Source organism: Motacilla alba, chromosome 2, assembly GCF_015832195.1.
Source record: "Motacilla alba alba isolate MOTALB_02 chromosome 2, Motacilla_alba_V1.0_pri, whole genome shotgun sequence".
Classification (NCBI taxonomy): Eukaryota; Metazoa; Chordata; class Aves; order Passeriformes; family Motacillidae; genus Motacilla; species Motacilla alba.
Window position 1 is genome coordinate 97,449,857 of NC_052017.1, and position 14,963 is coordinate 97,464,819.

Consider the following 14,963-nt stretch of genomic DNA (forward strand, 5'->3'; position numbering starts at 1 on the left):
ATTTACTTGTGTCTTTTATTGAGTAGAAAATGCACTGCTTTCAGCAAATGAAGTGGTAGTCTATGATCAACACATGAATTTTTAGTAATTAAGGCCCTGAAGAAAACTGCATCAACGAAAACACAAAGGTAGACAGTCTCTGTTTTTAAATCACTATTCCATATCAATTTTTTTTTTCAATCAGAAATAAATTTTCAAATTTCATTTAACATAGAGTCATGACTCCTTTTCCATTATCAAAATTAAGAAAAACTAAATGTGTCCATCAGGACTGCAATGGCAGATACATAAGGATGAGTACAAAAATGCTTGTTCTCAGTTCTCATTTACAATGGTAAGACCATTTATTTTGTTCCCAGCCTAAAAAAAAACAAGTACACTTAGAACCTTTGCTATTCTTCTTCAGCAAATGTCATCTGTAAGGGACCTCTCATTTAACATGTTCAAGGTCATGAAATCTTTTGTGGATAAATGATTCTGAGTGAAATTGCTAAACACAGGCTATGTCTTAGCAGCCAGTCAAAGGCATGTTCCCAGACCCTAAGGGTTTGATACACTCTGTGGACACATCTGAGCCCCATGTTAGTTTAAAGATCTAGATATATATCACTTTTCCCATGTCCTGGGTTATGTGATAAGGAAACCAAGATTTATGGGTAACAAAGAATCTGTGTTGCCCTTAACTGAGATGCCAAATTTGGATGGCGTTAAAATGAGTTTGACCAGACCACTTATAAAGGGGGTGACATGGTCCATGTTTAGCACAAAACTACTTAAGTTGAAAATATTTAAGTTGTTCTAATTTTAAATGGTTCTAAACTCCCTAAGACTTGAAAATTCTGTCTTTTGTACTGGCAAGGATAATTACCTCTGAATATTTTAGGTGCTAAATACCTTTACAGAACTCAGAGTAAGAACTCAAAACCATACCTCATATCTCAGAGAAGTGTCCCAGTCACATTCTGAATAAATTATCCACCTGATGCATGCAGACAATTATGCATTATGAAAATCTTAAAAGGCATAGGCATTCTTCCAAAGAAAAGTTAAAACTATTTTTGCAACCTCAGAAGTTATTACAAAATATTTGAATAGATCCGACCGGGAAATGTTACTTTCCCGTTCTATGGCTTTACAACTTACAATGACATTTAGGGTCAATAAACATAAGCAAAACAGTGAGATAATTAAAGTCAACAGTTAGGCATAATATTTACATTTTAAACATGTTTCTTCATAAGAGCAGCAAGTTGAATTTTTTTTTTTCAACTTTGGATTTTTCAATTAGTACCCAGGCTCTTAGAGAATTTGATATTTTTTGTTTTAAAACCAAAATAAGTGGAGAAAAAACAGAGAATTAATTATATAATGGAAATTTTTGTTCCCATAAAATTCAACTCTGGATGCCTGCTAAGTTAGGAAATTAGGTTTTTGCTCTTAAAATATTGTGCTATTATATAGCACTAACATTAACAGAAGTATTTGGTTGCCATGAACAAATGCAGCTGGACCAAAATTGTCTCCAAGGCTCAGTTTCATCAAAGGAATCATCATCATAAAGTTTATCTTAGCAATACAACAGAGGATATAGATCATACTGGAAGGAAATGGAAAATGTCTATCAATTTATTTTGGAATAAACAATACAGACTTTCACCACAGAATGTCTTCTCCCCTCTAATATTTCAACAGAAACAGAACATCACCATTGCACACATTTACACTTAGCATTGTTGAGTAAAAAAAATAACTTAAAAAGTACATGTGTCATCTGCAATAATAAAAATATTAGATAATGTTTAATGACCTTTGCATTGTTTTCAGCAGAATTGTAGGGGAGCTGAAAAAACAGTGAACTAAAGTAGGTACTTATATGCATTCCCTTCACTTCAAAGTAGCTGAAGCATCTCTTTTCAGGTATATCACACATTTATAAGTCTGTTATATCAATACTGTTAAATAAAATAATTTAAAATATTTTAAAATTAAAATGGTTGGCTGAAAATGTGACAGTACGTCCATTCAAAAAATTATGTCCAAGAAGGCTCATTAGCAACAGAGTTCACTGTAGAATCAAAACAAAGCATAAATGTATATTTCAAAACTTCATTCTTCCCAAACTCTGACTTATTTTTCTCCCTTTTACTTTCAGCTGAAATCAGATTTAGACAAGCAGGATGGCAACTTAAAGTACATTTTGACTGGGGAGGGAGCTGGAAGCTTTTTTGTCATTGATGAATATAATGGCAAAATTTATGTAACACAAAAGTTGGATCGAGAAAAGAAACCTTTCTACACTCTAAGAGCACAAGCAATTAACAGGAGCACTCAGCTACCCGTTGAACCTGAATCAGAATTTATCATCAAGGTTCGAGATGTCAATGACAATGAACCGCAGTTCTTGGATGGACCTTATGTGGCCACTGTTCCAGAGATGTCACCTGAAGGTATGATGATATACTGTGAATCAAACTCTTTATTTCCTGATTTTTTCTAGACAGCTATGTTAAAGTAAAATCTTAATAGCATATTTTACAGACTGCATCTCACTAAGAAGGAAGCAAACTCTTTTACAGGTTTGGAAGTTTTCAAAGGTATATTCTTAAGTTGAGGGTTGTAAATACCTCTACTTAACATTCTTGTTTTTAAATATTTAGGTACCTATATCTATCCAAGTCCTTTTACAGATTCTGGATACATGCTCGGATTGACTATAGACATTTGTCTTTCCCGTCAGTGATTCAGCCTTGAAATTTGCACTTGTTTAAAAATATAATGTTCCCAGTAGAAATAGGTAGAGTACTGCAGCCAGTTGGGAAGAAGTGATGGCCACCCTCACTGTCTGCATGTTGCCTACTTATTTACACTGCCAAGCCTCTTTCCTTTCAGTCAGCTTCTCCTTGTTTGGATTAGATAGTATGCAGTGAATGCATTCTGCCTTCTGATTTCCTAAGTACATGAATTGTAATTTTCCTGTCAAGAGTAAAAAACCGTAATCCCTGTACCATTTCTTTCTCACTTTCACATGATCAGACAAACCTATATTAGGATCTGTCATGTATCTGGAAAATTTATACAACAAATGCAAAGTAAAGTCAACATCTGGCAAATATAAGTATATGTGTGTGTGTGTATATATATATATATATATATATATATATATAAAATGTATACATGCACATATGCATTCATAATATGTGGACATGTAAGCCTTCAGAAACCCCAAAGTGTTAATACAGCTGATGTAAACAGGAATGATATAGGTAGTATCTCCAAACAGCTATCTTCAAAATCAAAGGGAAACTAGATTCTTCAGATCTTACAGAAAAGATTCCGGTAATCTTTCAATTTATACACCTACTTTTTTTGGCTTATTTTTATTGCAACTAATATTGAAAAGAAATTCAAATATTGTGGTGTTTTAAATAGTATCAATCAATGAGGGCATTAATGTCGTAGCATCAGTGATGCCATTAAGCATTACCTGCTCAACTTTTAGAGCAGAATCAGTGAATATTTGATAGCAAGCCATAAACTTTATCTTCTTCTACCAGCCAGGATGGCAGGTTAAAGAAAAGGATATTCATGCCTGTTATTTAATTGAAAGTGAGGTTAGTATCCTAATTTATGCCAGGACACAGCAGCTCATCATCACTACCAGCAGTAGCTGCAAAAGACATGCATTTGTTCAATTTACTTGCTAGTGATACTTGCTACCTGCTTACACCACTTTCCACCAGGGAAATCACTTCTATTGTTTCTTCACTGATACTTTCTTCTGTGCAGACAGACTTAATTCTGCACCAGACCTCTTTCTCTAATAACTTTTACTAACATTGCTAGTTCAGAGGGTTCTTCCAGCTTTTGCATCTTGTTCATTTGCTCTAGTTTGGAGACAAGATAAGTGACTTGTCAAAGACCTTTGCATTTTTATTTTTTATGTGCTTATAGTAAAAATGAGTGCAGTTCATTGTCCAGATATATCTAGGAATTCAAAAATTTAGGACTTTGATAATTCCTTTCTTTTTCGTTTTTTTTTTTTTTTTTCGCCTCTGTGGTACAGGCTCCTTAGCCTCTTATAAAAATGTTTTTTAAATGGCTGATTATTTAGTATGTCTTTATACTCGCAGAGACTTGTAACCACTCACATAAGTGTATGAACAACTGAATTTCTTCCATTTCATCTTTCTGTCTTTATGATGTCCATATGGGAAAAAAAGAAAAAAAAAAGAAAAATAGTCAGGTAGGGTGGTACTTAAGACCAAAAACAACAGTAGTAATCTTTCCCCATACACTTCTGTTTCTTACCAGAAACCATCAACATGCAGTTGACCATTGAGAAGTTTCACTGTATACTGCTTTGAGTTTGCTATAAAGAGATAACACTAAAAATGAAAGACTCAGCTGTCTTTGTCCAGTCTCCTGTGTCATCTATTATATATTTAAATTCCTAAAATAAGGTATCACTTCAGCATAAGATTAATTGAGCTGCAGAAAATGCAATTTACTTTGAGATATTCCTGTAATATTATAAATAAAAAATATTCCAGTGAAATATAGAAACATATGTAATGAAAAAAATAAATTAAAAATCAGAAGTAAAGCCATGTCCTGTTAGTCAGAATGGGTAAAAAAATTAAGTAAGATCCCTATTTGTCTTCTCTCTCAGACATGGACTTCCTGAAATAGTAAGCTCCCTGATTTAGGATCATCCAGTGTATGATAGATGAATCCAGGTCATCCAGGATCTTGAAATATTTTCTGCATTACTGCTTCTGTACTTGACCTCTCTAGCACTAATGCCATAGCCATTCCAGAGATCATTCTTTCATCTACTTCTTCCATGGAGACACTACTGGAATACTGATGTGTATATCTGGAATATAAAATGCAAGTGGAGTGTATACCTTGATAGTTGCCAGCTCCAAAACATGAAACAACTGAGCCACACACCATGATTACTTCTGGGGCCTCACTTACCCTCCTTCTCAAAAGGTAGGGACTGCATTACTGAGGTGGAACCTGTTTCAGTGTGCATTCTAAACCAATCTTACAAGAAAATTTATAAATTTATAAATTTTGCTCTGTTTCAGTGCTCTCTAGCTTGGGTTCAGTTCACTGATGCTTGGTCTCCTGATAATTTCCTCACAGAAAACACTCTTAGGAAGCATGGTCAAGACTTGGGAAAGCAGGTCACTGCTGTTGCACATTTTGTCTGGAACTAAGAAGGCGAATAGAGAATAATTCAGAGCTGGTCACTTGCCTCAGACATCCGCAGCAAAAAAAACAGAAAATAGACACAAATAACTGTGCCTGAAGTTAGTTACAAGTACCAATATATATACAAATGTGCCAACAAATTAGAATACATTTTAATTCTTTTTTAGCTCTCTTTTATCTTCAGTAGTAAATTTTATTAGGGTTTTATATGCAAGTGTCACAGTAAATGAAAAGCGTGTCAGCAAATGGACTCTCTTCTGAGAACACAGGACTCTGCTTTACCCTCAGGCATTTGGTATGATTTTACATTCTCTTCCTTATAACTGTTAGGCTTGTACAAATGCAGTATATCTGATAGAGTGGTTAAGAGTCAGATGCAATAATCTATCAGTGTTTAATGTCTTCATAGATCTCAAGCTCTAGTTAGAAAAATGAACAGCTATTTGCCATATGAGGGCCCCACTGTATACCTAATGGGCTGCAGAGTATAAATGGCACTCTCCCATATTTCACCTGAGAAGGGTAAAACCAAGACTGCAGAGATACAAAGTAACACTTTGCCTTAAATAAAGCTAATCAAAAAGTTCAAATGTCAGTTATATCATGTGATGTTTGCAACGTCAGGACTAGGGCTTTGTGGTTTCTTAGTTTTGGGGGGGGTGTGCAATGTGAAATATGTCAATTGATTGTTTTAAAATAAATTATTTTTCACCTGTTCAATTATTCTTCTCACAATCATATAGTTACAAATAATGTCTCTTGGGTGGTTTTGAGTATAGAATATTAACATTTCAATTTCTGTCACCCAAATGCAAATGCTGGGTAAATATGATTTCATTCTGCAAATGGTTTGAGTTGGGTTTTGAGGTTTTTTTTTTCTGGGTTCTGTTGGTTTTTTGTTTTGGTTTGGTTTGGGGGTTTTTGGTTTTTGGTTTTTTTTTTTTTGGTGGGGGTTTGTTTCAGTTTTAGTTTAGTTTGTTTTGGTGGATTTTTTTTTTCTGATGGTTAAATGTATAGAGATATACAGGTTTCATGAAAGTGAAAAATTAAAAACTGAGAAAGTACTCTAAAGCCAGGGTAAAGTTTTTCTTCTTGCTACATAGTCTTCCTGCTACATAGTCAATATAGAAGTTCATGTAGTTATCACACAATCTTTGTTCTAAAACAATGTGAGAAATGATAGCCTGCTCTTTACATGATCTCCTGTCACCCAAATTTAGAAATAAATTGTCTTCCTCCTTGGAGTGCAGGATATCTGTTATTTCTTCCTTCCAGGTCAGCTCCCTTTTTACTAGATTCCTTTTGACTATTCACGTTTCCATTTATTACATCCACCAGCTGCATCTCACTGGCTCCAGCTGAACAAAGTCCTTACTACTGTGTTCTAAAATACTCTAGAAGAGTTAACAGACAAGAAGAAAAGTGGTTTTGGGTCCCAGAGAAGGGGAAATGCTGGCTTAGATGCAATATTTCTTTATACTGCTTAGAAACTGTGCAGAAAATAGATTTACCTGTAAATGTGAGATGTACAAAAGCTGAGATGATGACTTTGAAGTCCCATATGTGTTGGATTTTATTCCTGGTTTACTAAATATATTGCTATAAATAAGTCCATTCCTAAACATAGTTGTGGACACTTGAGTTTGTTTAGTAGAAAATATCATTAATGACATACTAAACCTGTTGGATCATCCATAGTGCCTGATCCTTTCCTAACTAGAATTTTTTTTTTCTTCCAAAGCAACTGTGTTCCAGTCATGTTAAATTTTCTTAGAGGATGAATTTTCTGCAACTGTGAGAGCAATTTTCATAGATTGTAGCTGATACGAAGTTAACAGTTGTGTACCTGAAGATTCCATTTGCTCTTCAGACTTATTAAAGAATTCTGTGTTTTCTGAGGCATATAAATGCCCTGATTAAATATGAATCTGTAATTTTATCTTAAAAATACCTCCAAAGCAATAAGATATGTATATACATTTATACATCTATACACCCATCTAAATCATCTATATTTATGCATCTTATGCCACATGTCAGATATTTGATATTGTAGGTAAGTTATGAAGGACATAGAGGTGCAAAATTTGGTGTGAATTACTAACAACCTAGTTTACCCTCTGGCTGAGAGAAGATAACACAGTTATGGAATCATTTCAAATGCTGCTCGAGATTTTTTTTAAAGAAACAAATTATTTATATTAGCCTATCCTTTTATGAGAAAGCTTTTTTCATTTCTATTTAAAAATAAAACTATTTAGCTGCTAGAAAACCCATCAATGAATATATTTGTTTTATTTGGGACAAATATCACACTTGCTTTTGTCATTAATAAATGGTGTTTCTGGTCTAACTCCTTGCATTCCATCTTTTCTTCTTCTTTTCTCCTCCAGCCTAACTATACTGCTGTATTGATAAGCAGGTGCAACCATGTGAATGTATGCCAGAAATTTTTAGAAATTTTTTTCCTGCTGTTCCTCACAAGAAGTGATATTTGTTTTCTAATGCAGAATCTAGGTGAGGAAAAAAAACATAAAAATAATTATTACCTTAAAAATTATGTTACTGTGGATTTTTTTTTTGAAAGACAGTCATTAGAGAAGATGCCATGAGATTACTGTCAATCTTCTTTCTAGGATGTGAACAGCTTTCCATCAAAGAATAAACCAAGCTCTGCAGTTTGATTCCACTGTGTTTTTGCACTGGGATTTCTGCCACAAGTTTTGTGCTTAGACAAGCTCATTAAAGACTCAAGAATAAAAATTTTTATCAGAGCCTTGTTATACTTCTTGGTTGCTTTGCTTGTGAACAATTAATTTTTTTATCACCACTGGGCCTACTGGTGATAAAGCGACTGTGTTTTCTTATTCCTATGGAAAAATTCCATAAAATACTTTGAAGGAGAGGAGAAGAAACAATCTGCTTTACTCCACTGACATATTAGAAAATAGGCATGATATATGTAGCATTTTAAGCAATATAAATGTAGTGCTGAAAAATATACATATGGGGGTTTTTATTTTAATTGAAATTTTGAATGCAGCAAGAACAGCTGCAGAGAAAATATTTTCCCTTTTTAATGGTAAATTTAATAGGTGACATTTGCTCCTGTAAATTTTTAGGACTGTTTATTAGTATAACTGGTATGTTAAAAGGTTTTTAAAGAATTTATGTTTTGTAATTATGAGACAATTTATACAAGAAGAAAACAAACATAATCTACTTTATTTTTCCTTGAGGTACTTCGGTTACACAGGTAACAGCTACAGATGCTGATGATCCTTCCTATGGGAATAGTGCTCGTCTGCTTTACAGTCTTGTTGAGGGACAGCCTTATTTCTCTGTGGAGCCGAAGACAGGTACTACAAGTGAATTTGTACATTCATAAACTCATAAAATATATTCAAGCAAAATTGTCTTTCTTGATTTTAACACAAAGATCAACTGGCACCACTCTTCACTCTTACATCTCTGCATAAAAAATCAACTTCTCTTTCCCATAGGAAGATGAAATTCTTTCTCTCTAGCAGATCCAAACTTTATTAGAAAATTATGTTGTTACAGTTAGACTCCGAATATCATATTTTATAAATTAATCTAAGAACGTTTCTGAATCAACACCTCTATGGCACATCATGTGATATCTCTATGTGTATGTTGAGAAACGACAGATATGTGCCATCCCTCCAAAAACCTAATTTCTGAGTAATAGAGATGTTCCTATACAGTAGAGGAAATATATGGAGTATTCTGCTCCCCAGAACTCTAAATATACAGAATGGTTTTGACATACAATGTACTTTCTACCATGGGGGCTAATACCCATTATAAGAACAGTTGTGCTATGCACAGTTTAGAATGAAAATTCATAACTGGGTGCAGTGATATGTTATATGCATATTATGCTATATACCCATGTCAGATGTTGAGAAAAAAATGAGACTTATATGCCATTGTATCATTCTTTTTATTTTTAGGGGTCATTAGAATGGCTTCCCAAATGGACAGAGAAACAAAAGATCAGTATTTGGTCATTATTCAAGCCAAAGATATGGTTGGGCAACCCGGAGCATTTTCTGCAACAGCCACTGTTACCATCAATCTCTCTGACGTCAATGACAATCCACCTGAATTTCAGCAGCGTGAGTAGAGGCTAATTACAGTAATGGAAGTCTTTAGGAAGTTTAGATCCACTGTATCTCTGTTAGGTTTGCAGGTAGGTCTTTTTAGAGCAGGGCTATACTTTGACTTTAGCATACAGCTGTAAAAAAATAAAATAGTGGAAAAATAAAAACCCAAAGTCCTCACAAAAGCTCAAAAACCAAGAGGAAAAGAAAATCTGTCATTTCAAAAAATCTCAAGTCTGCTGGTTTTACTCACTAATAGACTTTGGAGATAAATCGTTAAACTGCTTTCCCTATAATTTGCACTACCTCAGGCTAAAATCTGGAAAATAGGATATTTAGCATAATTTTCACTCACCTTCTTTCTTCTTTTCCTCTCTTCATTTTTTCCTGACACATGCTGTGAGTTTTTGGCAAATGATGTGAACCTCTCTGTCCAGGTAATTTCTAGCAGATGTGGGAGCTGCTCATTGGGCTATCAGGAAAAACTGTGCTGTTGGGAAGTGCTGTCCTTGTCTGTTTTTTCACCATGTTCAGTCATAGAACTATAGAATAGCTTGTGCTGGAATGGACCTTTAAATGTCATCTTGTCCAACCCTCCTTGGGCAGGGATGCTAAGAGCTGCATTCAAAGTGACCTAGAATTTTTCAGGAGTGGAACATTCACCTTGTCTCTAGGCAACCTGTGTCAGTGTTTCATCACCCTCAGAGTAAAAAACATTTTTCTTATATCTAATCTAAACTTTCCCTCCTTCAGTTTAGAACCATGAGCTGTTTTGTTTTGTTTTGTTTTGTCTTTTGCTCTATACACTGGTGAAGTAGGGCTGAGAGGGAAGGGCTCCCAAGGGAAAAGTTGCTCTGCCCCGCACCCAAGATCTGTACAATGCCAGATCACAACAACTGCTCTGGTAGAAGCTGGGACTTTTCCCAGCTCTCTGATAACCTCAAGCTACAGCACTTATTAACCATGGCAGATCACTAAACTTTACCAGTATTTGTTTCTTTAGGACTCTACTACATGAGTGTCTCTGAAGAGGCTCCTGTGGGCACCACCGTAGGCAAAGTCTTCGCAGAAGACAGAGACATTGGGGATAATGCAGCCATGGACTATTTAATTGAAGCAGATAGCTCAGATGTTTTTAACATCATTACTAACAATGAAACTCAAGAAGGAATTATTTTATTAAATAAGGTGAGATCTCAGAAAGTTTAAATAAAATCTCTAAATATTTGAAAGAAAATCCTCAAGCAAGCTGGATGTGCAAAAGAGGTCTACTGCTTTGGATTCTGTTATTCTTTTTTCTTTAGGCTTTGTGATTTGATTGGAATATTAGGAGGGATAAAAAAGAAAAATGCTTTTCTTTCTGTTGACATTTTTGACTCATTCCTATTACTGCTGAATATAATAGCGACAGTCAGAATATCTTAATGTTATCCCTAACTGTGCCACACAGTGTATCCCATTGTGAGAAAATGTTCTATCTCTTCCATGCATTGCCTGTAAAATATTTATCAATAAATTGCAAGCAATCTCACCTCACTTCCAACACCTCCTGTTAACTGAAACAAGAATTTATTAATATATTAGATATTGGAGTTTTTGTTGGGACATAGCTTTAAAAAGATACTGAGTGCAATCAAAAAAAGACCAGTTTATGAATTAATAAAATTAATATTCTTTGATACTTTGATGCTAATTTATTTTGGAATCACTCAGGAAGATTTCTCAGTCATCTCAAGGATCATCTGAAATGAAGGTACAGTTCAATAGCCTAGTGAAATGTAGGACCCTGAAGAACTGAATGTTTTAAGTGTGAAAGTTTGTTTTGTTTTGATCTTTTTTGTTTGTTTTTTGTTTGTTTTGTTTAATTTGGGAAGCTATTTATTTAGTAATTTTTATTTGTTTATTTATTTATTTAATTCAGAAGATAAAGACTATCTAAAATTGTAATGAAACTGTGTGTCATTAGGGGTGACATTCTATGGGAATTCTTTTTTACAGTGTTGCTTGACTGCAGCATTAAAGGCAGCATGAAATATGAAAGCAAACAAGCACACTTGAATTTGGAAGTGTTTTTAACATGAAAGGAAACCTTAGAATTAACTTTTAGTAGTAAATATTTTTTTAAACAATCTTAAAAGAAGTATAGCACAACTTTGTCTTTAATCTCACACCGTTTATTGAACTATATTTAATTTAAATATGAAGAAAGATATATTCAAAATTTCACTTTCTTTCTTAACAGAGAGTGGATTATGAGCGCAAAAGGAGATACAGTATTCAAGTAAAAGCTGTAAACAGATACATTGATGAGCATTTTTTGAAAGAAGGACCATTTGAAGACACAACCATTGTCAAAATCAATGTGGAAGATGCTGATGAACCTCCAGTTTTCACCCTGGAGAACTATGTAATGGAGATTGTTGAAGGAGCTATGAGTGGCGCACTGGTGGGGGTCGTAACTGCCAGAGATCCAGATGATGATGAGAGTCCTGTCAGGTACCTGTCTTAAAATGTGAACAGGCCTCAAATGCAAATGTAGCTGGTATTTCTAAAGGATATTTCTGTTCCTTGCCGTAGCTCATAATTACAGTTAATTGTGCTTTTACTGTGATAGCCAAGGTTATTGCAGATGTCATGTTTTAACCCACATCGGCAGGTAAGGACCATACAGGCACTTGCTCACTCTCACAGCCACTGGGATGCAAAAGAGAATTGAAAGCATAAAGTTGTGAGAACTCATGGGTTTAAATAAAGACAGTTGTTTATTACTGTTTTATTGATATAATAATAATAATAATAATAATAATAATAATAATAATAATAATAATAATAATAATAATAGCAAAGAAAAGAAGATGTGGGAAAAACATAAATCTACAACAAACCCCCAAGAAAAAGACCCAAAACAATTTCTCACCTCAAGCCAGCTGACACCTAGCCACTCAACCCAGCATCAACAGATTCTGCTTTTATAATATCAGTGATAAAAAAATTTTGCTGTCTCTTAAGGGAGAAAACAGGTAATTAATCTTTAACATGGGATTTATAATTAAAATAGCTTCTTGAATTGCTGACATCACTGTGTACTATGCAATTTAGACAAAGCAGGATACAGTGACAAATGGCTGAGAAACAAAATAATTTAGGGTATGTCGATTTCTAATAGGAGAAATACATATATATTATGCTATGTCTTCAGAGCTGTAGGTGGTGATTTGTTATGATTTTCCATTAATTTATTATTATTTATTAGAATAGTAATAGTTTAAATTAAATAAGAAAAAAAATTACATTATTTTTTTCCCCTTCTAAAAGGGCTCATTTGGTGGTTTGATTAGATGACTTCAACATTTCCTGTGGAACAATTAAACATTAACACATATCTATAACTTCTTAGTCAGAAATGTTTTGGAGGAACTGGCTTCAAATTGAATATGTCCACATAGTTCCAAAAACGGGATACATCAATGAGTTATTTTATAATAGATTCTATCACTTCTAATATAAAGATATGTTTTTGGGTTAAGTGCCATGAAAATGAATGCAATGTTGAAACCATTCCTATCATAAATGACAGCAGTTACTTATAATATAGAAAACAACTTGTGTTGCTTTGTGGACTCCAGGTTTCAAACAAACAAATTAAAAAAGATGTGCAGCAAAACGTCACTATGTTAGTAATAAAAAATAACAAATAACAAATACCTAATAACGTTTTTCTGAAATTTTTTTATTAAGAATCAAATTACAAAAAAATGCCCAAGCAAAATGGTGATGTCAGAAAAATTATAAATACCTTAAATAGAAGATTATAAGTATCCAAACTTTGATTCAAATTATAAGAGCTTTCACTTATAGCATTGTGCTGGTTCTTTGAATTATCTTCTTACTGATTTTTAAAAGAGACAAAATGTAGCTATAAATAACAAACTAGAGAGTCATTTAACTGCTGACACATTGTCTGAGCTGGAGCCCTAAGTGTCAACAGGAAACAGAAAGGCTTTGTCAAGCAGAATTAAAGGTACAATAAAAACGAATAGTTGCATGTGGGCACTCCAGATTGAAGTGGAAAGAATCTTTAAACTATTCAAACAGGTTTTATTTCCATGAAATAGACTTTATTAGCAACTGCACCATATGGTCTTTTGCTTTGTAGACCATTAAAGCAGCAGTAAATATATTTTACATTTGAACCAATATCTTTGGTTGCTTTTTCAGTTCATCTTTGTCCTGCAACAAGCAGTTAGACTTTAACAGCTTGAGTGGCATTTGTATATGTATGTGGACATGTACATATCTACCTCATCTGAAGCCTTTTCAGCAAAGACTTGGGAGCACTGAGTCTTTCCTGCAATCATCTTCTGCATTAGGACTTTGTACTCTGCCTTAGTGTCACCTCATTACAGATAGCTGTCTGTCTTTATAATGCCAATTTGCTTGGCATCAGAGCATGTCAGCAATGATAAAATAGATTTGCCATTATACCTCCACTTAGATGTTGGTGTTATTCATTTCACAAGTGGCAGTTTTGCTGTTTCTTTTCAATGAAGTCATTCACCTGCTGTGAGACTGACTTAGAAGTAAGAATGAATAATGCATTTCGGATTCAGTTCATATTAATATAGATCTGAGACGTATTTAGTTTTATAAAAAGAAGAGCTTTGATCTTGGCAGCAGTGAATTTTATATGTTTATACATGTACATTTTTCATGATTTCCGAGGTGTTGCAACACACATTTATATGCATGTATGCACAGCTCTGTTTTCTCAGCTGACAATGGCTCTCTATGTCCTTGCCTCTGATGGAACTTTTGAGTACTACCGAATGTCTTTCCTTTTTTTGGTGCAGGTACTCTATTGTCCACAGCAGTCATTCAAAGAGACTGTTCAGCATCAATGAACACAATGGAGCAATCATTACCACTGAACCTCTGGACCGAGAGACAGCTTCTTGGCACAACATAACTGTCACAGCCACAGAAACAAGTGAGTAAGAAATGTAAGGAACGCTGGGGTTTTTACACTGTGAACTGTAATTATCCTCTGTATGTGCCTTCTTTTAAGTGGAGAATACATTCTTCTTTCTGATTATATTACTGTTGCTTGCTACACTAAGGAGCATTATTAAAATGATTAGTTAAATAGAAGTGGAATGTATTTGAGCTTCAAGGTCCCGTGCTTTTTCATAAAAGATGACCTTTTGAAAAAAAGAAATTGTAATAGGATCGAGAGTGTAACACTTTCAAGTTACACTGAAGCATAAGAATTGCTCCTGCAGTGCAAGATCTTATGTTAAATTAGACCCTGGTTAATTTCACACCAGATTTTTGACTAGTGTGAAATTAGCCGGGGTCTAATTTAACACCAGTCAGAAACCTGTGGCTCAAATTAATTGTGAATGTTAAGGCCTAAATCATCTCGACGTCTATTCAGGGACAATTAGAGCCTTGAAGCACCCTTTATATAGATTTCACCTGTCAATTTTGTTTGAAAGTCAAATGCAAATTACCTCTGTTTGTTTTTTTGGTGATCTGGTCGTCCTGAATCTGGGACTGCACTAGAAATGTAACAGCTCCTCATTTATAAGTCAGTTTAACAAGATTACTGGGATATTA

At 34.2% G+C, this 14,963-nt stretch overlaps 1 protein-coding gene across 2 annotated transcripts in view; it reads left to right on the forward strand.

Annotated features, from left to right (window-relative positions):
* The window catches only part of CDH19 (cadherin 19), a 111,932-nt gene that overhangs the window by 76,556 nt on the left and 20,413 nt on the right, over nucleotides 1-14,963 (forward strand). For both annotated transcript variants that reach the window (XM_038129027.1, XM_038129028.1), the window contains exons 3-8: nucleotides 2,153-2,447; nucleotides 8,460-8,579; nucleotides 9,198-9,362; nucleotides 10,351-10,535; nucleotides 11,590-11,843; nucleotides 14,198-14,334. In XM_038129027.1, coding sequence (XP_037984955.1) covers nucleotides 2,153-2,447; nucleotides 8,460-8,579; nucleotides 9,198-9,362; nucleotides 10,351-10,535; nucleotides 11,590-11,843; nucleotides 14,198-14,334 — 1,156 coding nt within the window. The remainder of the gene's footprint in view (nucleotides 1-2,152; nucleotides 2,448-8,459; nucleotides 8,580-9,197; nucleotides 9,363-10,350; nucleotides 10,536-11,589; nucleotides 11,844-14,197; nucleotides 14,335-14,963) is intronic.